The following is a 25,817-nucleotide window of genomic DNA, read 5'->3' on the forward strand; positions in this document are numbered from 1 at the left end:
ACAGGCGGCGAAGATTTTTTTAGTTGATATAAATAAATGTGCAGGAAAAGCAACAGTTGCGTGACAGATTCTTTGAACAACGACTTTCTCAATAAACCAACTCGACTATTAAAACAAACAAGCTGCCGCACTGAAGACCGCGGTGTCGAAACACACTTGAAACCGTGCGTGGGTTTAAGGAATGTGCCGATGTTTTGTTTTTGCTGTGATATCCTTCAGAGGGCGAAGGCAATGAGGTGGAATCACCTCCGAGGGGCCGAGGACCCCCCCACGAGCCAGAGATCTACACGTCTCCTCTTTCTCCCTCTGAACTGCTGACCAACGCTTTCAAACAAAAACCCTTCTGGTGAAATGACCTGCGTCTGAGCTCAACTCTTTCTTCTCTCTGCCGCATCCATGTCCTCCTGTGTGCAAAGCATCAGTCGTCCTGTGGATGGACCAACAGCACGCGTGTGTAGAATGACCTCTGAGTTTAGATAAACTACAATGACCTTGACTTGTTGGACCTCCAAAGCAAAGCAGAGATCCTGCATGTCACTCAGCAGAGCAACAAAGATCAGAACCACAGTTTCACCAGTGACGACAGCAGGTTCCAGTGGTACTGCTCCGTTTCCTCTGTTTCATCCGTCTCCTTAAGCTTTTGGAAGACGTGGACTAACATGGACGAATGATTTGCTCGTGGGTTGGAGCCTCAACATGTTGACAGGTGTCCCCTGGTGTGATCTCATCTTAAGACGGTCTCTAGTTTCCTTTTCATTTTATCTTTGACACACAAAAGATCCGTCTCGAGGGAAAACACACAAAAAGATACACGTCGCCCCCAAAAACAGCTCACACAATCTAGAGTGTCTGATTCTTTGATGAGGAACAGCTTCTGTCTTTTTCCTTCTCTTCCTGTTTTTATCCATCTCCCCCACAGGCGTGTCCACACCCTCGCAGACAAAGACTTATGGGAGTAGTGTGATTTAGATAAAAATGGCTTTCCTCTTCCTCATTAGGCAGAACAGGGCTGAGTCGGTGTCAGAGGGGCTGGTTCATCAACCCTGAGAGAGACAGAGCCCCGGCCCGGATCTGCCCGGCCCTGCCCCCTGCGCCGCCTGGACTCGCTGCTCCCTCTTCCTCTAGAACTCTCACATGTGATGGAAGACACTGGAAATGGGAACAGTCAGCGTAATTTAACATGGCGTGCGTGTAGAATTCGTTAAAGAGGGAGGGAGTTGGTGCGGGAGATATGGTGTGAAGAGGAGAGGAAGGGAGGGAAAGAGGAAAAGTAGAGGAGTCACAATAAGGAATGATGGCGTGAGGACAGCTGGATAAAGAGAAGGGAACAGGTACGTCTCATAGAAGGAGAGATAATGTGAAACTGCAACAAAAATCAAAACAAAAGTAAAATGTGTATTTTATGAAACAGAAGCTGGACTACATCTGTAAAAAAAAAACAGTGCGGGAGTTAGCACTGATACAGATTCCGTTCCGACTGTGGCGCAGCACCCTCAGTTATTAAATATGATCAATGCCGAGCCACCCGATGGGAACGTGAAGTCACACAAGCGTGCGACTCGATGTGAGCTCTAGCTAAAAGTCGGCGTGTGTACTTATGATGCTGCGGTGGAAGGGCGACATCACATTAACCAAATTCAATTTGCTGCTGAATTAAATATGAACGTAAGGTCCTGCGTTATAATAAAGTCACTTTGAGTGTGTACAAACATTATTTAAAAAGTGGTGATGAATGGAGGGTTTGTAGTTGTGTGTAGTTTTCACGATGACAAACAGTCCCGACTCCTGATCTACCGGCACCTAATGATGAAACAAGGGCAGGATGTTGTGTGTCAGCTGATAAAACAAAACTGACAATTATTTGTGAAACATGAGGAAGCTTCTATAGTGTTTTCAAAGCTTCATGCACAGAACCCACACGTCTCTAAGGGGCCTAGATTCAGAGAGCATCTCTTTCTACTGGTTTCCTTTGACACTTGTGGATTACAAGAGAGCGGCCACTGTTAAAAAAAAAAAAAACGACTTTGGATGTACGACCACAAGGTCACGACCACAAAGTGAATACATGAATGAGTGGATGAAAACAAAGGCTCTAGTGTCGTTCAAAGCTGTGCAGTTGATCGTGTAAACCTTTGAATATAGGTCGTCTTGCAGGAAGAGGAGTCAGAAGTGATTAGCGCTGCACACATGCACGTGTATCACATGATCTCTGATAAGAGATGATCTTTTTAAATGTGTTTGTGTAAATATGTGTACCTCTGTATTTCATCATTTAAAACCTCTCAGCCACAAGGAGACCAGAGAAGCACCAGACCGACAATCTCACAAATTACAGTTCTCCAGACTAGAGGGCAGCTTTAAGTATCCTCATATTTCTGACACCTACAATTCAATGAAAGACAAGTGCTCAGTCCCTTTATGGGCATCGGTTTGAAACCTTGAATGCAGAGAAGCACGGGGTGGTTATTAAGCTCGGACATCACACACCGATGGAGGGATAGATGGAGGAATGGTGGGATGTAGGGAGGACTGGAGGTGGCTGGCATTGAGGAATCTAATCCCAGAGTTAATTGCTATGACTGATGAAGACAAATTGAAATGGGTCAGCTGAATCAGGGGGAGCGGGACGGGTGGAAGAGAGGGCGTGTCATGCACCTGGGTTTGAATCCAGAAGAGAGTTAAGATGTAGAAGTGAAATACACGGCCATGTTGAGATGTATAAAAATACAGATGCTTGGTTAAATCAAACTACAGCCCGGCCACGGCAGCAGGGAATTCACTCGTAAAGAGTAAGTAGAGCATTCTTGGCAAATTTTTTGACTTATGTCCGCCCTGTTGTCATCACCCGCATCTTCTACCTTCACATCACAATGCTAGGTTTATAGACAAGGATGTGTTTGATGTAGACAGCTTCATTCAGCAGCTAGTAGTCTTTCCGTTTGAATGGAGAACATTAATGATCCGGTTAATTCCGTTGCTTTCTGGAATCACTACCAGCATCAATAGCTTCAGGCTCAGTGCTCGACACTGGTGCAGATGAACGACCTTTGTTGTTCCGCTGAAGATCACCGTTACCTACGTTCCTGCAAGACTCAAGTCTGATGTCGGACTTGTAACGTTTCTCCCAGATTGAAAGCAATCAGAAGTAATTGCTTACGATATAGCAACAGCAGAAACCTCCCCTCCTTCCCCTCCCCCCTCTTCCCCTTTATTTTTTAAACGCTGAAGCTGCACCATTGATTTTCCAATATTCACATCTATTCACAGGTTGTCTTCCCAGGGCCGGCTGAGTAAATGAATGCAAAGCGTTTCACCTGGTTCCCGGGGTGTCAGTGGTGAGTGTGGGAGCCCCGGTCCTTTGAACGCCGTCTCTGCGGGCCCTGCTAATTGAGCCAGATCAATTCACAGAGACAGCGAGCAGGTTGGCACAGTTGCCACATCAAAGAGATTCTAATAACTGCACACTGTGACCATTACCGAGCCTGGAGGGAAAAAAAAAGGGAGCCATATTCATGTTTGCTTCAAAGCAAGCATGGCGCCATTGAGAATAACCAGATTGCAGGCCTTCACTGTTCTTTTTCAAGCCTGGACACAAGGCCATTTTGGGGCAATTTGTTGAAAGAATAGACGCTATTCACACACACAAAACAAACACAACCACTCCAAATGATGCTTTAATTAGATCTATTTATCACTGCAGGAGTGGAGACCAATACAAACACACTGAAAAGGACCCTAATGACAGAATGTGATGGTTATAAAAGTAATTCCTCTGTATCTGTGCTGAGTTTCACATCAGCAGGATTAGTAATGCAGATGCTGCCTATTTCTACGACTGCCTTTCCTCCCTGTCTCTCCATCCTTCCCTCTGTCTCGCTCCCCTCTGTCTGCCTAAGTGATGTGTTTGTAACTTTGGTCATTAGCACTGCTCTCTCTCTCTCGCCTTCCTCTTCTCCTTCTTCCCGCAATGTCTCTCGCTCTTTGTCTCCTCTCAAAGTTGTTTCACCCTCTTCCCAACTTTCCTTTTTGTCTTGCATCATATCTGTTTCACTCCATCTTCCACTGATTTATGCTTAGTGTTTGTGTGTGTGTGTGTGTGTCTGTTTCGCACTCACACGCTCACAGCTCGGCACGTCACCGCGCAGGCTGGCTGAAATAATTTACCGCACGCGGCGCTCCTGCAGATGATTGAAACGTAATTAGACGGCGGAGACAGTGGAAGCCAACAGAGGTGCTCGGGAGCCGGTGCCCGTCAGATGGTCCGTCTCACTCGCACTGGCTTTGCCCTTCAAAACTCTCACTACTGCGGGGGGGGGGGGGGGGGGGGGGGGGGGGGGGGGGGCAGTGTGCTGGGCAACACTGCAGCTAAATACACTGCAAAAAAAGTATTGCATCAAGATTAAACTTTCTTTCAGGTCAATGCAAAGGTAGGTGTTCGGAAAACTTGGTGGAAGGATGCGGTGCGGGTCAGGACAGAGGCATGGGCTCCACTGAGGGACGCCTGGTTTAAACTGGGACACATATCTGACGATTTATTAAAACAAATATTGCAAATAAAACTAGAAATAAATTAAACCTCCGCCAAGGCCCCACAGACCCCTGTGTTTCAATCAAACTGCACCAGATTTCAAATCATCCAGAATCTGACCCAGGATCTGCACCTGAACTCAATGTGGCTCTCAGTCTGGTCATTTCTACATAATCCTGTTTACTCACAGACAGATAATCCGAGATAACCTCTATTGCAGATGTAATAAGACAATAACTCCACAGGTGCAGTGAATGAAAGTGAAGAGGAAAGACACATAGAGCCGATGTATTCGTAGAGGGAAGCATGATTAGCTTTATGCTCCAGAGAAGCTGAAAGTCACCTTGGTGGAGCTCGGTGGAGAATGCACCAGCTACAGGTGCTAGCTCTATGATAATCCTATACATGACAGCCAGGGCGTGAAGTGTACTATATATACACTGTGTGCGTAGGTGCTGAGCATCATTCAGACACTTAAACACTGCATTCGAATATGAAGTACAGGCATAAACGCATGGAAGGAAATGAGCTGCTGAGAATAATCATGGCCGTGCGCCTGTCGATGGCAGCTACAGGAGAGAAGTGCTGATCCAAACGGGTTCTGGCTCCATTTGCCTCGCCGACAATCTCCAGCTGAATGCTAAAGGGGGAAATGGCACGGTGGCACACGTCGAGTGGAGAGGTGAGCGATGCTGTTGAGTGAGCACCTATATCCCTGAAGTCTGTCCAATTATCCTGCTGTATTCACAACACAATGTTTTCCTGCCCCGCAACATTCTCCTCAGATTTAACCTGTGCTTAGGGGAAGGCAGGCTCGGCTGGGCTCGCTGCTGTCAGCGCCCAGCTGTAACAGCATTGTCAGTCATCCCTTTGATTATTTCCCAGGGGTCACCTCGCGTGGAGCCCGGCTGTGGGGTCCGGGGGGGGGGGTCAACGCAGCCGAGTCGTCCGAGGAGTCACCTTAAAAGGATTATACGAAAGACTGCTGACTGACTGTGGACCACCCAGAGGGGATCCGCGCCTTTTCACATGAATATAAATGTGATATTGACAGCAAATCTTCCACAGGAGAGAGACAGGGAAAGACAGCAGGAGAGACGGAGCAGCTCAAAAAAAGATACGAGGGAGAATAAATGAGAGGCACCGAGACTCCGGTTGGTTTCACACCGTTAAACCAGCCGAAGCGTCTGCCGGTGACTGTCGGTTGATGTGTGCCGGTGCGAGAGCCGTGGTAGAAACATTTGGGATTCACTTCATGGAGGCACTTTAATGATGCTTTTAGCATAATTTCTCCGCTGTAATGTGAAGTGAAGGGCGAGCAGCGGCTTTCAGTCTGCCTGTAGCTTCTGTGAACCTTGGGAAGGATGGGGAAGGGACGGGGGGGCACTGCAGCACGGGCTGCGTCCCCCCCATCCCCACGGGTCAAACCAGGACATCTGCAGAACTCTTCTAAATCAATCCGGGCGCTTTACTTAATACTTGGGTGAGTGGGCAGAGTTTATGGTATCCGATTTGTAAAAACTTTTACGGATTCTCTTCCATCGTAAAAATGTATAGCATAGTATTTTTATTGGGATTCAAAGAGTCAACTCTGGGTCAACGTTGGTCCTATGTATGTATATATTTAAACCATAATGTACATTGTTCATTCCATAGGTTGTCAGAGTTGTTTTCCTAATTCCAGGCCGTCCACAGTGAGGAGAGAAAAAGAAGAGATTGTAAAAAAAAAAAAAAAGACACAAAAAAAGGAGGGAGGAAGAAAAGGACAGTTTTGTTTTTTCATCCGTACTGTTATCAGCAGAAGCCGACTGCCGGGAGAATAGGGAGGGATGATTTCCATAAAGACTGGCTGTTGTCTGAAAGCAAGCAGCTGTCAGGCGGAATTACCCCTCCGACATAGACACCACAATCGAGGGCGCCCTTCCCATAATTCAGTCTGATTGGCTCAAGGGGAAAATGGCAGCCCGTGGAGAGTGAGGCGGGCGGCTGGCTGACAGGTTTGCATCTGAGAAACCAGGCGCAGCGTTTACCTGTTATCTTTCTGTCGGCTCGACGCGGCTCCTCTCTCGGTTCAGAACGCTACCGCAGCAAAGTGACACGGGGAATGGAGTCCGCGGTTTGAGGAGACAACTACGTGCCCAAAGATTATTTTAGTGGCACACACACACACACACACACACACACACACACACACACACACACAACCATCCATATCGAATGCACAGATGGTCAATTTTCACACTGTACCTGTAGCACTACGGTGACAGCAGCCATGTGCTCATGATGTTAACTGTATTATTTAAACATCATTATCTGTGAAAATCTTTAAAACTGAATGAAACTCATAATGCTATGAACCAAGTATATGATCCAGTTCCCAGATGTCATGATAAACCGCAATATACATTTTTAACAGCAGTCATTTGATTTGGATCCCTGATAGAAAAGGGGATGATTTGACATTTTGGGAAAATATGATTCTTACCCAGGATTTGATGAGAAGATCAATACCACGAGTGCAACTGAATGATCAGCTTATTATAGCATACAGAATGGAAAGAAAACAGCCTGACTCCTTTTAAAGCTTAAACATAATGTACAGCACCTCTTACAGTTCATATTTAACGTGTTTATAGGTTTTATTTCATTTGTCTTATCCACTGGCTGCTTGACTCCTTCCTCCGTCTTCAGGAAGTCACCGTGCTTTCACCAAACAGCACGTCACATCACAGTTTGTCATTTTTATACTGCTGTCTTTGCAGAGATTAAACAAATCAAGAACAGCATGTTAATTTCCCGGCTTTTATGGATTTAGGAGACATAAACTCTGGAGGGATCGAGACTCGCTCTGGCTCTGTGTTCATAAACAAAGAAATGAAAACACTAGGAACACCAGATTATTACGGGGGGGGGGGGGGGGGGGGGTCTCTCTGCTCACAAATCAGCATCAGATATTTGACGTATGGATTCCACGTTAACCTGACGGCATCAGATCATGTCTGCAGATTGTCAGCCGCACATTCTCATTCACGTTGGACTGATTTCTGATCTGGTGACCGGGGCAGCCACTGAACTCATTCTCATTTTTCACAAAAAAAACAGTTTGAGATGAGTTTTAATTTGTGACAGTATCACACAGGAAGAGGTCACTGAAGGAGATGAGTTAATTGTGGCCACATGATCGGTAAAAGATAATCAGATACTTTGTGGCATCCAAACCATGAAGGACACGGGCCAAGAAAACATTCCTGATATTATTACACCAGCAGCAGCAGCAGCAGCAGACTGGACTGTGGACACACGGCTGGAGGAGGATCATTGGATTCATGATGTTGATGCCAGATTCTGACCCGATGTTCTGCGGCTTCAGGATTTAATTAAGATTCATCAGAGCAGGCTTCAATTGTCCTGAGAGCGGTCATCAGGGTGACTGTCGCCTTTCTGTCACATCAAACCTCCTTTGACCTCCCAACAATCAGCAAGGTGTTTCTGTCTGCAGAGCTGGTGCACAATAGATTCTTTTAGTTTTTTAGTTTTCTACCCATCATGCCACGGTCAAAGTCACTGAGGTCAAATCTCTTCCTCTAAAACTAATACTGTCCAAAATCTAAATCTCTGTTTTCATGTAGGGACGAGCTTTATTATTGTAATAAACAATGACTTAAAATGCTGTAGAGAGCAATGAGCTGTGGTCCACTGTTACATCATGTTACATCAGAAACTAGTTTTTAATCACAAGCTCGAGTAGAATTCTTACATTAAATATTAACCAATATTGTTTTACTATAACAATGTTGTATATAACCAGGATTCTCAAAGATACACAATGAACACACACACACACATACACAGCAGCAAAGCTAAGTGCTCTTATCTGAGACTTGTGCAGAGGTGAGTGACAGGAGGGGAGGTGACGGGGGGGGAAGTGTCCTTTAGGTGTCTTAATTATGGCTCCTCTCCTCCTTCTCGTTGTCACCATCCCCAGGGGAGGGCAAGACAAAAGGAAGGCAATGTTTCATCTCTGCTGCCTTGGTATTTCAAATTCCAAGGGGAGTAAGAGGAGAGACAGCGGGCTGTTCCATCGGAGGGAGAGGAGGAAATCAAGTGACACTTCTCCTCTCCCTGTGTCTCTCCTCTCGCCTCCTCTTGCAGCTGTATTTAAATTCAAGCAACTTAATAAAAGTGCTTTAATGGCGTCAAGGCAGGAGAAAAAGGCAGGAGTTGATTACAGTGAGGGTTTTATTTAATGAGCTCGAAAGCCTCTGGCTCTGACTCACGATCAGTTTATTACTTTGTTGTGAAGCGATGACAAAATGGAGCCGAGAGAGCGAGAGAAGGAGGCTGAAGCTCTCGTCGTGGAAGTCGTCGGTGGCGTTAGCTCCCGTCTCCGTGATTCACACGTCCTCACCGCTCACCTGGGTTCATGGTGCGCCGCTGCCGGGGGGGAACGCCGCTCTGAGCGAAGGGTGTCACAGACACCTTGGCAAGGCACAAGGACAGCCCGCTGTTAATTATTGATGGGAATAAATTGCACTCATTGGATGTTTGGCAGGACAACACACGGTGGATGTGAATACAAATGTGTCTATGAATGTGAGAGTGTTTTGTGTGCCGAGAAAAAAAAGAAAAAAAAAAGATGGCCAAGCATTAAGCAAAAGAGAAAGAGACGAGGAGGAGGAGGAGGAGGAGCCTGTAGAGTGATGGTAGTGATACCTGCTAAAGAGACAACAGAGAGATGCAGAGAGAGTCTATAAAAGCAAACCACTTCTTAATGTGTCTCACAAGTGTGATAAAAGCACAGAGCCGCAGGACGCTGGCCTTTCCATTTGTGTAAACAGAACAAGGGAACATTCAAAAAGAAACTATTTTACACAAATGCTAATTGGAATAAAGGGTTTTTGTGAATTTGCGCACTTGAAAAAGGTCAGCTCCTCTGTTTGGGGACACGGGACGTCTCTCGTGAAAGTATTGACGAGAGAAAAGGGAGGCAAAGTTCTGTCTTAAAGTCGAGAGGCGAGCAGCTCAGCTTATCTGTATTCTGAGAGCCTGCCCTCTTATAAATATTGGAAGGAGGACACCGGCAGGGGGGTGGGGGGGAAACGGCCAAATGGTGCATTTGAGAAATGGCACACCTGAGCACCGCGCCGAACATCATCTCCTCCTGTCAGATCTCATCCCATTTGATCAAGATAATTGCCACATTCATCGTTATCATCAATTCTGTCATCTTCGCCCGGCGCCGTGGTCATTCTCCGTCTCATCATGGCTCCGTGGCTTCAAGGGGGGGGGGGGGGGGGCTATTTTTGCATCAGATCAAATGAGGGGCCATCTCATCTGTGAGAATCACTCATACTGTATCCCCACAGTCATCACCATATTCATCGCTTTAATGCTACCGACACTTTCTCCACCTATTTAGATATTCTGACAGCGGCGGATCTCCTGCAGGTACGGAAACAGCCCGGGTGGAGCCGAGTGGGCTCGTCGGTCAGAGACGTCAGGGAACCGGAGCCTGCTGTGCTTCAGTCTCTTCTCTGCACAGTCAGCACGGTGATGAGAAGAAGAAGAGGAAAAAGACGATATGATCCCAACGTGAGGCTCGACCTACACCAAACAAAACCATCAGCGCTCTTCTTCTTCTTCTAAATCTGCTGAAACTGACCGAGTGTGTAACGCTGAACATTCAGCCCTGATCTGAACCTGCAATAGAATAAATTAAAGTGGAATTGTGAATGAGTGAACACCCACCCAGTGTGTGTTTCTCTCCTCTGAGCCACACCCCTTAGTGCGTACGGCTGTCAACCTGGCTCCAATCCACTGGGGCCCTCTCTGTGCGGCTGAGGCAGCTCGACTCATCTGCTTCCATTTAGCAGCCTAATCATAGAGCAGAGCCCAGGACAAGCGCCTGGTCAGACCTCAGCTAAAGCAGGACCGGCTCACACACACACACACACACAGAACATACACACACACAGAACATACACACACTTACAAATAGTCAAGCCCACGAAAACCACAATGAAATAGGGGACCTGCAAATTGACTTTGTCCCTGTCAGAGAGTGTCAACGAGATAAAACAGACGCTTCCACAGCACAGACGCCTCCCAACTTGTCATATGACAACACACACGGGGATGGTAGTGCAAGAGGAAGTGGTGACGCTAACTTGTTATTAAGCCGTCCTTACCTTGGCCATTTGGGCCTGCACCCCAGTGGCTTTGAGAGACGACACGGCCTTCTGTGCCGCAGCTGGGCTGTCAAAATCCACAAAGCCATATCCTGGAGGGGGAGAGAGGGGGGGGGGGGGGAGAAAAGAGGAGCATTAGAAAAGAAATGGCAGATTAAGGCAGATGACTAACAAGTCGAATGACAGGCACTTGGTAATTGCAGCAGTAATAAGTTGGTAACATGACTAGAGAGGCTGCCAGTTCTCATATCTGGTGAGCACTACATTGTTTGATAATTAGTGACACTGATGCTCATAGGGGGACGCTATGCATCTTAATTAGTAGCATGGATGAGTGATTTAGTAATAACAAACCCCGGCACCCTGCCCACCTCCACCTACACACACACACTCACTTACACACACACACACTGATATACACTTGTTCGCAAACACACAAACAAAAAACACACGAGCACTGCGCAGAATACAAATGAAGAAATAAAGACCATCGCAGTTGTCGTTATGCGAAATAGAAAAAAAAAAAAACTGGTGTGCATTATTTCAACAGGATTAATAATTCATGTGTTTGTAATTTATGAAATGTACCCCGGATTAAAAATGCACGATTGAGGAGATATTACACTCAAGTGCACGCCGGCACGAACGGTTCCCTCCACTACATCATTGAGTCATTTTCAGTTTTCACCCGTTCAGCTGTTTGATTTTCAAAAAGCCTGTGAAGCCGGGCTGGCCCACATCGTGCTCCTCAACACCCGGCATATTAACACAGCCCCATTTCACAGCCTCCATAATCCTCTCCCCGGTAACAAATCTCTCAGAGGTTGACAGCGTACCAGAGCGGCGGCCATTTCTCTCCCTCTCTCTCCCCCCCCTCTCTCTCTCTCTCCATATTTCAACACCCTCTTTCATGCACATGAAAACCGACTTATATTCCTCACAAACGTTGCCTTTCTGTCTTTCTCCCTTCTACCCCCCCCCCCCCAAGCTCTCATATTTTCCTGACATTAACAGCCCCCATCTGGAAATCCATCAAGGGGGGGGGGGGGAGTGGCGGGAATGAATTGTGCGACTGTGATTTATGAGTTATTGTGATCCCGGCGTTCTGCGGGATGTATCTGGGTCCAAGGAGGGGTCACGTCCGTGTTAATTAAAATTTGGTGGCGGATTAAAAGCAGTCAATGGTGCCCTCTGATCCACTGTTTCAGAAGAAAAGTGTAATTACAAAAGGATAATGGGTGTGAGGTGGTGGGAGGAGGGGGAGGGGGGGGGGTCGTTCATGTACGAGTACACACATGTAGCAGCTTCTGTTCTCACAATAACCTGTGTAAATATTTGAGAAGCGTGTGTGTGTGTGTGTGCTTGTGTGTGTGTGTGTGTGTGTGGAGTGGAAAGTCAGCGGCGGGGTTTGGGGGTCACTTCCTTGTCGGACGCCGGTGAAGGAATATGGAGTAATGTGAAAATCATAACCTGTGGCGGAAGGTGAAATCGAGCGCCAGCACTGATTAATGGCGAGCTGGGGGGAGCGGGGCTGGCGGGTCTTTAATTGTGGGAATATGAAGAGTTGGAGTGAAATGTCAAAACACTAAAAAAAAAAATCCTCAAAACAGACGATGTGCGAATGAGTAGAAGGTGATTTCCACTTTTTTTTTGCATCTCACTGAAGCAGGAAAGACATTGGACTCATTTGGCCGGATTTTGACCCAGAATCTGTCGCCATCTAAATCTAGAATCAGGCTGAACTTTTACCCTGGACTGCATCACATGATTAATTCATTGCCCACGTGAGCTACGTCTAGTCCTGAGTGAGACCATGAACTGAACTTTGCCGCACACACAGAAACACCATAAAACTAGTCAAAGTAAAACTTGCTCAATCAGATCCTCTGCTTTTGTTGGTGCCATTCATCGAATCCAACCAATGGCGAGTTGAGCTGTATTTGTTACGTGTTTCATCACAGGCCAGAGAGAGAGTTGTTTAGCGTTGTCCTTCAGGTTTTTCACAGCATCTTGTGCAAATATCAATGATCTGCTCTGAAAGGAAAGTTCATTGTGATAAACTGACTGTTTCTGATTTCGACAACTCTGCAGAAGCTCCTTCGCAGATTCTCCTTCTGGATGAGGTTTCAGGCTCTTGGCCATTAGCTCCCTCACCACAAAACGTGCCTGTGTAACATTCCCTGTGATGTTTACTTTAACTTTACTTTATCCTGTGTCCCGTCCAGTTTAGCTTCATGTTTCCAGCTATAATGCAATATGAGATTCATTCACCCTAACCATGGCCTGACCGACACACAGCCAGGCGTCCCAACTCTGAGGGACTTTGTTTGTGTTTCTCTTTCATCGCAGAAAAAGGGGAATTGTAAAATTTTGAATTTCTAAGTTTCTTTTTTTCTTAATTCATGAATAATTTCCGGAGGTGGACGGAGGGTCTTCATCCTGGCTCTTGATCTAAATCTGATTGTCGTCATAATTGAAAGAATCTGACACTCGGTTTGAACTGGACAATGGGGAGCTCTCTCCTGCGCTTGAGGCTAATACTGTGTCGACCCATCCATCCACCCTGACCCCACCCGTCTACTTCTAGACGCCGTCACTTCATAATACTTCCTCCTTTCCTCCTGTCGTACTCTCTACAGCTACCAGAGCGTTTTGTCACATCAACACATGTCAGTGTGGCGTGCGCTCTCGAAATGACTGATGTCGCTCTCTTTTCTGGAAGTACAGTGTTGTTTCCAGTGCAGCAGAGATCTGGTGACTGGGAAGGCTATGGCATGTGATTCAGATCATATTTAAACTGGTCGGTGACACCTCGTGTGGAAGCATCTGCAGCCATTGTGAAGTTCTTCCATGCATTTCAGAGTTTTTTCCTTTAATTTGTCGCAATACAGTGTTTTTCTTTGCTGGTAAAAATAAAAATGGTTAATGGGATATCCAGAGGAGAGTGGGTGGGATGGGAGGGTGCTGTTTATAGAAAAACGTTTTTGCTGTTGAATCTTTTAAACGCCTTTTTTCAGTGAACCATAAAAGAATATCCATTCAATTCCATTGCTCTGCAACGAAGACAGACAAAATCAAGAGATGGATTGCTCCAATTCCGGATGAGTAAAACCAAAAGGCTATAGATATCACCAGATGTGCTTTCTTGGAAATGTAGGAGAGAAACAGAATTGTAATTTGACATTTTTTAAAGAGACAGAAGTGACTCTTTCCCTCCATTTAGATCTAAGAGCACGTTCACATCCCATTAAGAGAATCAAACAGACTGTTACAGAGGCCCCTCCGTGCCACGGCTGATGCTCTTTAATAATCCGGATATTCCAATGGGCGGATACTTGGGACCCCCAATTACAAATTTAATATTCACCCCACTACCACCTGGAGAACACTTATCAAACTTTCAGCAGGATGAGGACTTTAGAATAACGCTGACCTATATTCAGACGTCTCTGAATAGAGGGAGACGAGAGAGGGAGGGCGGAGAGAGAGAGAGAGAGAGAGAGAGAGAGAGAGAGAGAGAGAAAGAGTGCGTTAATGGGAGGCGGCGTGAAGACGGGGGTTATTCAGGGTCAGCCGAATGCGCTGAGGAAGACTGAGCTGACACTCGGCGAGCCGCCTCCACCAACACAATCCAGTTTGCTCTTTTTTCCTTGTGCACTTATTGCAGCTGATATACGCATAATGATCCTGGATGTGGGATGTTTGATCCGTAGCCACAGGGCAAAGCTGTTAAAGGCTTGTTTTGTTGGGAAAGTGAATAATAAGTGAAATATGGAGACATCTTGAGTTTCTTAGACTGAACAGTTGCAGAGGTTAGAGAAAAGTCATTGTTTTTGTATATGTGTGAGCATGCAGAGTTATCTTGAGCTCTCCTGCTTCATTATATGAGCAAAACACTTTGTAGTGTTTCAACATTGAAGTTAAGTGACTCATTTTGGGTCAATCTCACTGCTCAATAGGTCTATATCTTAAATTACATCATAAATACTTCACATTTAACTGTACTTGGACTTGTCCTTCTCTTCGTGTGAGCAGATATAAACTTTTATGGTTCGTTAGATGTTGTACATGTGATATTTTATATATTTGTTTGTAATGGTTTGATGGATGTAAGGCTAAGAAACAGGTAATAATGCATTTGTTATCATTTAAAGTTGAAGTGATGAACTTCTTTGTTTGGGTTGCTGCCAACACAAATACTGTTTTCATCAAATCATCAGATAGACAAGGTAAGTCAGAGCCATGAATTCATTCCTTATACTTCTCCAACAAAAAATAACCAGCTGAAATTCTGCTTCTGATTAATTAGAAGTTTTTACCAAAGAAGGTCACCTACCAGGAAAGGGCACAGAGCAATGAAGCAAAACTGACTTTCACTTTCTATTTTAGAGTTATACATATCTACATTGAGAAATATGGATTATTAAGTGATACTGAGACATAAATATGATGATAAATGTGTTTTTAGAATTCAGATAAACAAGCCCTTTAACCGTACCTGTGTGTAGATTATACTGAGTGTGTGTCTCTGTGCTTTGCAGATGCATTCTCTCTCTCCTACACTGATCCTTGTTTAGTCAATGAGCAGAAGAAAAAGTCAATCAAGTAGAGGAGAAGCCTCAGGGTCAGGACTCAACACTTTTAAAACACCAGCACACAGATGCACGCAGAAGCCAAGTGCATGCTGTACTGCTGCTGTATTGAATATGGATACCGTGGAGCTACTGTCTCAAGTGGGATGCAGAGGGCAAGGTGTTGCTTTGAAGCCTCTGCAACAACACAAACACCCAATCGATAGCTGTCACTTAGAAGCAGCTCAAAGTGACTCACTACAAGAGTAACTGCTGGTAATGCTGGGCAGCTGCACACACAGACACACACACAGGGTTCCTGGAGCACACACATATCCACACACAAGATCACTGGGTCTACACACACTCACACACACACAAACAATGTAACCAACGGCAGTACATAGAGATTGAAGACTGGATAAAAAGATGGAGGACACATTTAGTTTAGTTTCCTTCCACTGTCCCAAGCTAGAGCCAAAGGATCCTGGATACTGGTGCTGCTGATATCCATTTTGTAATGAAGATGGTTTGCTTGTGGTTCATGTAACGAGCCCCACCTCATCCATGTTAACGTATGGGACCTGTGCCAAACTAAAAAACTAGATTCTGCCATTAAAGGTAGTTTTTAATCTTATTGATGTATGTTCATGTTGCTTATAACCTTGGTTTTAATTTGTTAATTGATGATATAAAAGGGGGTGAGGCCTCGATATGACAGCTGCTGGTCAGATCTCTTTACCTCTTCTCCACGCACGGATCCTTACTGCACAGATTCTGGATCTGAATGATGCCCCAAGACGGCATTGTCAAAACCCAGGGTCTTTTGGCTGTGTCTTTGTATAGTGGGAGAAATGTCGTTGTGTTGTCCTTCTTAATATATTGTCAGTCAGTGATGCACACACTCACACACACACACAAACACTGTGCACACAGACAGTCCGTCTCTCTGAGAGGAGTAAAGAGAACATAAGCTGCCATATCATATTTCCTGGTCCGGCTCTAACAAGGAGCCTGTCAAGATAAAAGAACCATCTTCAATCAGTTACTACAGGATGATGCTGTAGTGATCTCCAACCGCTTCCACTCCACTGTAGCCCCAGTGTGTGTGTGTGTGTGTGTGTGTGTGTGCTTGTGTATGAGGAAGGGTGCCCCCTAGCACAATCCCCCCCAAAGGAGGTCCACCACAACCGAAGATGCCACCTCGAGCTGTGCTTCAAACAAAAAGTCTTAAGTTGAGGGGGGGGGGGGGGGCAGATAAGGGACTCATTACAGAGCGTGTAACGACGTATCAATCATACACGCATCATGCATTCACCACCGTATTATGCTAATCCTAATTACTTCTGGGGAAATTACCATTCTTTATCTACTAATAGTCCGGATTGTTTGGGGTTTCCTACCCACTGCATGCAGCAGCATTTTCCCCAATATTTTCATTTTTCACATTCTCATATTCAGCGCTAATGATCCCATTTTGCCCTGCATACAATGGAATAATAATGCCCTAAGTATGAATAATGAATCAGTGACAAGTCACGGAGCGTTACTGCGGTGCACGGGGCAAACGCTGTAATTGTTTTTGTCCTTGTGAGTCATCCAGGAGAGTTGTGAAGCTGCGGTTGTTCACGGGTGATTCATTATTGCGGTTACATGTATGTTAATAATTCGCACTTTGCAGGTATAAAAGTAATTACTGTTAATGGAGGAAATAGATGGGCCACTCCGTGCACATATATGAACGGCAATGACGGTAATATGGCTCTTGTGATTAATGTCGGAGTCGCTGTGCCGCATCGTGTTGGATCTTTTAGTTTGTGCATCATTTTGACCTTGTTCTGACGTTAAACTGTGTGTGTATGAATGTATGTGTGTGTGTCTGTACTTGAAGTTTATCATTTGTGATTGTGCACATGCAGCATAGACAATAGTAAAGGTTTGGAAATCCTGAGTCAATTAATACATAATGTTGAGCAACAGTAGATTATTGAGTCATTTATCAAAGAAGAAGAATATTGTGTTTTTTGCTGGAACTAATAACATCAAATTTTTTAGAATTTAAAAAAAAAGAGTTAACTGGATAACAAATTTGAAGTTCAGAAGAATGAAAGAACAGAAGCCAAATTTCATTGCTTGTGTATTTATAGATGCCTTTTGCTGCACCCGGGGCCCTGACTGCTCCCTCTGCCCTGAAGGGAGGTCGGGTGATGGTATTGGGAGGTTGTGGTGAGCAGCAGAACAAACACTGAGGCAAAGGCATGGTGGGGGGGGTTGGGGGGGGGGGTGATCCATGAGTAACTGCGGCCAAGCCAAGACCGACTTGGTCACGCTCCAAACCCAGAGAGAGCATCCTCACCGTGGGACTGCATTCCTCTGTCCTCCCCCATTCATCCTGCACCAGCAGCAGCTGACCGATGATATATTTTTGCGGCTACTCTCGCGGTGGTGTGTATGGGAACGTGTTACTCTGGAGTTGGATGTATGACCTCCAACTTTCTTGTTTTTGCGTGTGTGTGTGTGTGTGTGTGTGTGTGTGTGTGTGTGTGTGTGTGTGTGTGTGTGTGTGTCTGTGTGTGGGTTTGAGGGAGAGAGTAAACAGGGACAGATCATAAATCTCTCTTTCACTCGAAGGATCCCACAGAGAAACATCTGCACTTGATACATGTATTTGTCTTAATGTTGTGGAGTCCATGCATTAGCTTTGGGCGACTGTCATCTGACCACATCACTGCCCGTCAGAGCATCGACACCATGGAAAAGTGACAAGTCCTCAGTCATACTCCAGCCTCATCTACATAGTAGTCTACCTTTAAGTCCCAATCCAGCTGCCACATATTTCAAACACTCAAACATATAAGTCCCCTAAATGTCCTACATTAGATTTTTATGAAGATACATGAACTGTTCTCTGGGAAAAAGGTGAAAAGGTTTAAAAAAAAATGCCAAAGCTTAGAAACAAACAAACCAACCAGGAGACAGGCAGAGGTGAGAAACAACACAGCTCTAAATCCATTTCATGATTCTGCACACGTTTACGATAAGACATAATAAAGAGATTAAGCAAAAACGTGCAACGTGCAAACACTGCCTCTCATTGAACGTACTCAGACATAGTGCCACCTCATTTTCTCGTCCAGTGTCCCCACGCTGCCTGGAGACAATACCCATTTGTTGTACAATAACTCTCACCGAGGGCTCTTTTATATTAGACACTGGTGAGGAGATAGTGGTACAGGCAATTAACTTATCAACCCTGCAACATGGATTTATGGCTCAGGCATTCGTCTTGGTGCTGGAGCAGCCCAGGCGCCGCTGTATTGTATTTCCTGTCATTTTCCCCTCGCAGGTGTGGGCGTGTCCTTGTCAGAGCGCCGCAGTCGGGATCCGCAGGGGGGCACGGTGCCAGGGCTCCGGGCCAAGGGGGCCATTGGAAGCTCATTGTGCCGAAGACAAACCGCGCGGGAGGTTACAAAGAAATAGAAGAAGACGAATCCCTCATCCAATATCGGTGCATGAATTCCGTGCAGCACAAGTGATGCATATGGGAAAAATGGACAGGAGGGAACTGTTTAACATTCACACAGCTCGGATGGTAGCCAACACGTTGTCCCCTGTTCTGTGATTCTTTATAATGACAGTGGGGAAATTGTAATAAGGAGGCTGCTTTGTTAATACAGCAGCCGGGATGGTAAATGGTCTGTATTTATATAGAGCTTAGCAGTACAGTGTGTCACCATTCATCTATTAATACACACTATCGTACAGGGCATCTACGGAGCAGCACTTATTCTATGAGAACCGCACAGTCGACTGGGATCAAACCTGCCGACCTTCTGGTTACAGGGTGACCTCTGTACCCCCTCAGCCTGAATGTGCACTACACTAATCCGTGAAATTAACATATTGACGGCTCAACGTTTAAGTATTTCCACACGAGGGGTCATTTACTGTCTTTCACTTCTTTCATCATGATTCTTTCATCTCTTCATCTTTTTTTAAACTTTGCTCCTTTGTTCCTTAATTAATTCATATCTATTCACACTCATTAGCTATAGCACAGCGCCATATGGATCCGGCTACATTATCAGCACTAAATCAAGGACGACAGGCAAGACCCTATTTTGAATGTTGTTACAATCCACACTGTGCCCAGAGAGAAAACCGGGCGCAAGACAAATGGAGGTCGGTTCCAGAGGGAAATAGATTCCAGTGTTACCTCTGCATCCTCTGGAGATACAAGATTATCCTCACAGGCATTAGCAGGCATTACAAAATAAAGTATTATCACATTTAGAAAATATATATACTCATTTTACACAGGATATGTTCTATAAAGTAAAGTAAAATAGTCTTGAATTGATGTTGGCTGCATCATAGGTCAAATATCCTGCCTCCTCCATGTTAGTGGATGGTACGTGGAGTTCTCAAAGAGGTTTTTATTGTTATTTTAAGTAGTTCTGAGTGACTTGACTTTTGATTAGATACAAACAGGGTGAAATATCATGATTGACAGCTGAGACTGACTCGTGATTGGCCGAGCGTGTGTATTAATGAGCCCTTGATACGGCAGCTCCACGCCCCTGATTGCTCCTGTGGCAGCTCCGGCTCCGATTGAGCGAGATGGCAGCCTTCACATCCTGGATATCCTGGCTTCATGTGAGGACAGTGGCAGGAAGTGGAGACGTGTTGTCCGTCCTTATCTACGGTCTGTGACTCGGTTCTGTAAATAGCTTCACCACTCGGTTCCTGAACAGCTTCATCGGCTCGCATGCTTCAGAGCGAAGCCTCAGCGTGTTTGGTGCAACATGTGAAGAGCCCTCGAGAAAGGTTCCAGACCTGAAGGGTGTTAATTACTCGTCAAGAGGTTGTTAAATTGAGACCCATGGCAAAAAAAAAAGAACTGAGCAGCTACACAGATATTGCAAATAACACAGACACACACACACACACACACACACACCACAAACACACACACACACACACACACACAGACACGTATATTTAAACACATTCGCTAACCCAGCTCAGCACTCACGGATGCACAAGCGCACAAAGACACACATGGCAGCACTCACACAATCTTGTCATATATTCATAGCAATATGAGTGTGTGTAGACCAGACACACACACACACACACACACACTTTCTGGTTGGAATGTCCTTGAATAGCTGCTCATTATGAAGCACTACAAGCAGAGTTTTACACAAAGCGTGCAGGTGCAGTGCTTCTGCCACATTTCTCTCGCACTTCACCTGTGGAATATCTTAACCCCCCCCCCCCCCCCCTTCGTTTCAGCTACATCTGGAGATTATGAAACTTTAGCATTCAGTGCCATCCTGCGCGCCGCCTCCTCCACGTTATCCCCAATTGAGCGAGACTTAGGAATAAGCAATCTCATCACGTCAGGTGCTCGGCTCCCGAAAGCACCACCGGCGAGAGGAGAGGGCCGGCTAAATATTTGAATAAAGCCGGATCGATGGAAATCAGAGGCCTTTGGAAACGGGGGGAGAAAATCTCTGGGTTAAGACAAACATTCGAATGCGAACATAGACAAAGTGTCCGATTCCTTTTTAAACAACTACACGGGCCATTTCTTTTTGTGTCTTACATCTGTTAGTCATCCAGGAGGAACAGCCGGGTCGCCTGCAGCTAGACTTCCTCTACGTCGCAGTTATGATTTATGCCTTCCTTAACTAATCAAGGGTATGATCATTAGTCAGGGGATGTTCGAGGGGCCGGGGCTGTGTCAGGTCAGTGGAAGGCTGTCTCTCTCATCGTGGTCCCCCCCCCCCCCCCCATGCACGGGTTGGGTTTGGGATAAGAGATGAGAGGATATACGCCCCCTCACCTTCCACCAGCGTCCTCCGAGGCATTTGTCAACAAACAAGACAAGGAAGGGGACACCAGGGTTGTGTTGTTGAAATTGACTGAGCCAATTACTAGAGTGGAAAGCCAAATTAAATCTGGAACCGAGATTGCTAAGAGGCTGTTTGTGCTTTGTTGAAATTTATCACACATTTGTTTTTCTTTGTTTGGATCCAGAAAAACATCCAGAACACAACAAGCGACAGAAATCTTGATCTATTGTGATCGTTGACCGAGGATCTCACCTCATCACAACCTCCTCCACACTAAATATAGAGACACATGACTTTTTTTAATACACGTCACCCCCCCCCCCCCATTATCGTTTCCTCATATCCTGTCAATCTGTCACTGCAGCTATCAAGGAAAAAAAAACACAACAACATAAAAGCGGTCAGTGACACACAGATACACAGACAATGACACTGCATGCAAACGCAGCACAGGAAGTGTGTGTGTGTTTGTGTGGGGGGGGGGGCGGTACAAAAGGTCAGAGCTCAAGGAATGCGGCGCTCACGGCCCGGCTGCTTCTATTTACGACAAACTCGGCCAATCAGACTCGCACTTGGTGAGCGGCCAAGTTGGAACTTACTGAAATGGATATCGAGGCGGCCGCGGGAGAGGGGTGGGGGGTGGGGGGTTGAAGGAGAGAAAATGGGATTTTTTTGTGTATGTATGTGTGTGTGTGTGTGTGTGTGTGTGTGTGTGTGTGATTTGGGGGGGGTGCTAACAAAGGCTGCCGGTGTTATCCAGTGAAGCTCTGCATGCTGAATCTCTACAAATCAATGTGATTATCCCTCAGCTATTGCTAATTGGAATCGTTAATACGCTATGCAAGCAGGAAAACGGCACATGCTCGCTTTGTCTCCCTCCCTCTCTCCCTCCCTCCATCCTCCCCCCCTCCCTCCCTCCCTCCCTCCCTCCTTCGGCCGATCTCGCCTCTTTCAGGAATGGCTTTGAGGGAACAGAGGCATTTGGAAAAGGTCCACTGTTGGCCGCACTTCAGTCGAGATTCTCATCTGCAAATAATTCACTTTCAAAGGGCAGAGGGGCAGGGGGGCAGGGGGGCGGGGCGGGCCAAACAGAATCCTTAATTGCGCCGGCACCGTGCGCAACATAGACAAATGTTTATATCTCGGCCTTCTAATGAGAAACCAATAAGAAAGAACTCGCCCCAACACGCAGCGCTACATGCACGTGACAATGGGAAACAGGAGTTTGTCGAATCGCGCGTCACCTCATTCATCAATAGCGCTTACGCTCCGAGTCATGCAACACTCCACTCAGGCACTGATGCAGCAATAAATCTGTTTTTATAGAATGTTACATTGCCTATATTTCTCCATTAGGCCCATCCCGCGGGTGCAGGGCACGGGATGCCTCAGATTGTAATGGTCGAGCGTCTGACAGGCTTTTAAATTGCCGCAGACGGAGGCTGCGTGTGTGTAGCCCGGCGAGCGGGAATCGATCGGCCGAGGAGTTCACCGTGTCCACGCTGGAAGAGCTGCATGCAAATGTGTTATTAACTGATGTACGTGATGCTTTGAAGTTAATAATCAGATGTTTGGAATGCGCGATTTGAATTTTTGAGGCAAAAAGAAGTTTGCATGCTACTTTAAGTCGCCCACATAGCGCAGCGAGCAGTAATTCTTTCAAGATGCCAGTTTATGTAATGCCCTCCTGAGTTTTTAGCATCCTCATGCAAAATGAATGGCGAGTTAGAGTTGAGAAATGAGCAACAACAAACCGCCGAAAAACACAGAGCCACACAACACACACTATCTTCTCATCTCATCTATCTCCCACAATTCAGTGCGGTGGGCCATCGCGGCACAGCGCCAGTCAGACCGGTGGATCTCGGCACGGCCTTATCTCCCAGCGGCGGAGGAGGAAGCGGAGGTCTTTTAAAGGGCTGAGGTCATTTCCTCTGCCTCCGGGCCATGGCAGGGAAAATAAAATGTCTCCACTCGGTCACTCCTGCTTTATTTCAAACGCCTGCCGCCGCCTTTTTAAGAGGTCCTCCTGGGCACGGAGGGCAAATGAGCAGTTTGGGGCTCTTGCAATCTGTCCCCTGTCCTCCCTCACTCTATGATGCAAACCCCCCAAATCTCCGCCGTGGTGCTACGGGGCTAAATGCAAAAGTGCAGAGACAGATGTAAAGATAGACGGGGGCATGTGAGCGAGAGAGGGAGAGACAAACGGAGACAAAGAGGGGAGGAGAGGCAGAGTGAGAGTGTGGAGGAGCATGAAAGTGTGAGAGGGAGATGAAGAGCTGAATGCCTCCACTCAGCAACATGCGCTTGACAGCCCTGAAGCCCTTTCACAACTTCCTGCTCCCATCGCTCTCTGAACTGGGCTACATCCAAAGCATGTGTGTGTGCGTGTGTTTGCGTGTGTGTGTGTGTGTGTGTTTATCAGCCTGCACAGTTTATGCGTCTGTTGTGTTGCAAAAGTGTGTGTGTGTGTGTGTGTGTGTTTGTGTGTGTGTGTGTGTGTTTATCAGCCTGCACAGTTTATGCGTCTGTTGTGTTGCAAAAGTGTGTGTGTGTGTGTGTGTGTGTGTGTTTGTGCCTGGAAAGCCTGTGTGTGTGTGTGTGTGTCATAGAGGAAGGTTGGAGCAAGGGAGTGAGTCAGCACTGGGAAGATAGAGCGGCTCATTGAAAGGCCTGCGTGGTGGAGGAGAGCAGCCAGAACAGGCCAGGCACACACGCTGTGATGTTAGGGAAAGGATTGATAGATCTGCTGCACGGCCACTGCTGCTGCTGCTAACACACCTCCGGCAGATGGATGGGGAGTGTGTGCCGGGCCCTGATTACTCTTTGTGTGTGCGAGGGTGGCCTTTTGTGTTGGAGTGCGTGGGAGAGGTGCGTCACATGATCTTGAGCGTGCATTTTGTTGTTGTTTTTCTCCGACAAGGCTATACAGCACTTGCTCATCTATGGAGGCTAAATGTATAGATGGATGTGCGCTAGTGGGGAAACAGTGCGTTCACGTCTGTGTGTGGGCGCCGCACCTGCGTCTGAAAATGCACATTTTTCCCTGACACCTGACCCGTAAGTACCGAGAGCGTCATAACTGTTTTTCTGCTTTTACCACAACACACAGCCTTCACTCCCACGCTCCCTGTTCCGTAAGCGCGTATTATCAGCTATCCATCTTCCCATCGTGCCCTCAGCTTCTCAATCTTTTTTATAGGCATTATATTGGAACAACAAATACAAAAAAACATCGCTTATAGAAATGCGTTTAACGTGTATGTAGTGATGAATAGTGAAAAGCTATGTATGATGTATCTAGAGGCTATATCTCTATGTATGTAAAGGTACATCCCTGCAGTATAAATAAAAACTAGCTCATAACAAACAAACTAAACCTGCACAATAATGTTAGAGTATCTGTATAGTACATGGAATCTTAGAGCTTTTAATAAAGCTGCTCCCAAGAAACATTTCCAGCAGAGGCAGTTGTGCTGAAGCTGCTTCAAACAACAACACATATTGTGTACCGGATCTTAAAGGAAGAGCCGAGAAGGACAAGAAGATTTTTTTTGCCAATATCACTTTTTCATATTTTCTTTTTCACCTGCCAAGCGCTAAGAGGCAAGTGCACAAAGTTATGAATTGTAATCGGTGGAGGTCGTCTTTAAGGGTCAGGTGAGGTTGGAAAAAGAGTGACAGTGAGTAGGTCATGGTGGGTCCGACACAGGAAATCCATCCAGGAGATTTTACATGGTGAACCTATATCTGACAAAAAGCACAGAAAACATCTGCACATCCCACCTTCATTCTACATATTTATATATTTTCTATATATTACTGTTAGAATGACAAATGTTGAGTCAGTTTCAATTTTTGTGTGTTTTTTTAAATGACATAAAATTAACTGCCTGGAATTTACAGTAAATCTAAAATGTATATGACCATTGTTATAAAAAAGAGGATAAACTGAACCAACATAGCTCAGATCATATTGTATTACTATCGGGATTCGTTGTCGGACAATATCCATTCAAAACAAAAGCTTTGAATTAAAAAAGATACGATTGCCTCTTTGTTTGGTGGATCTCTCGCTCCAGCTCCCTCCCTCTGAGAGACGACCGGTCCTGACCTCTTCCCCCCCCCCCCCCCCCCCCCCCCCCCATTTCTCTCAGGTTGTTTTGGCAGTGCGCTCGGTGTGCAGAACTGAACACAAATAACACCGAGGGGAGGGGAGGGAGCGAGGACACGGACGAGAGGGATGCTCGCTGTGTGTGATGGCGGAGCAGCAGTGATAAGCCGCTGCTCTGACATTTAAACAAGTGTCAGGGTCGAGGGGTCAGATGACTGGAAACAATTCGCGACTGGATCAGGGCGTTGTGCCCATCAGGCTTCAAAACACCTGCTTGTCTCTTTCATGCTTTGATACCTTCTCACCTTTCTGGAGACGGTGCGAGTTCAGATTGTGTGTGTTTTTTTTTTGTGTTTAAATACGAGAGAACTGTGATTGTCTCCTCACGCTGTTTCCTCCCCTGTGCCCCCCCTCCCACTCTTCCAGTGGGCACAGAGCAGGCCCATCCCTTCCACTCATGAAATACATCTGCTTACGTTTGCTTCTTGGCATTTCAGCGGCGCTGCATTCCAGGAGGGTGACTTATGGGAAACATTGTCTCCCTCACAACACGCG

The 25,817-nt window shown here is 46.1% G+C and overlaps 1 protein-coding gene across 1 annotated transcript in view; it reads right to left on the reverse strand.

Annotated features, from left to right (window-relative positions):
- LOC133972785 (RNA-binding motif, single-stranded-interacting protein 3-like) overlaps positions 1-25,817 on the reverse strand; it is a gene marked incomplete in the record, with an annotated part of 235,040 nt that overhangs the window by 91,572 nt on the left and 117,651 nt on the right. The window contains 1 exon segment of the mRNA XM_062410357.1: positions 10,717-10,808. Coding sequence (XP_062266341.1) covers positions 10,717-10,808 — 92 coding nt within the window.

This window comes from Platichthys flesus, chromosome 17 (genome assembly GCF_949316205.1).
Source record: "Platichthys flesus chromosome 17, fPlaFle2.1, whole genome shotgun sequence".
In the NCBI taxonomy this organism is placed as follows: domain Eukaryota; kingdom Metazoa; phylum Chordata; class Actinopteri; order Pleuronectiformes; family Pleuronectidae; genus Platichthys; species Platichthys flesus.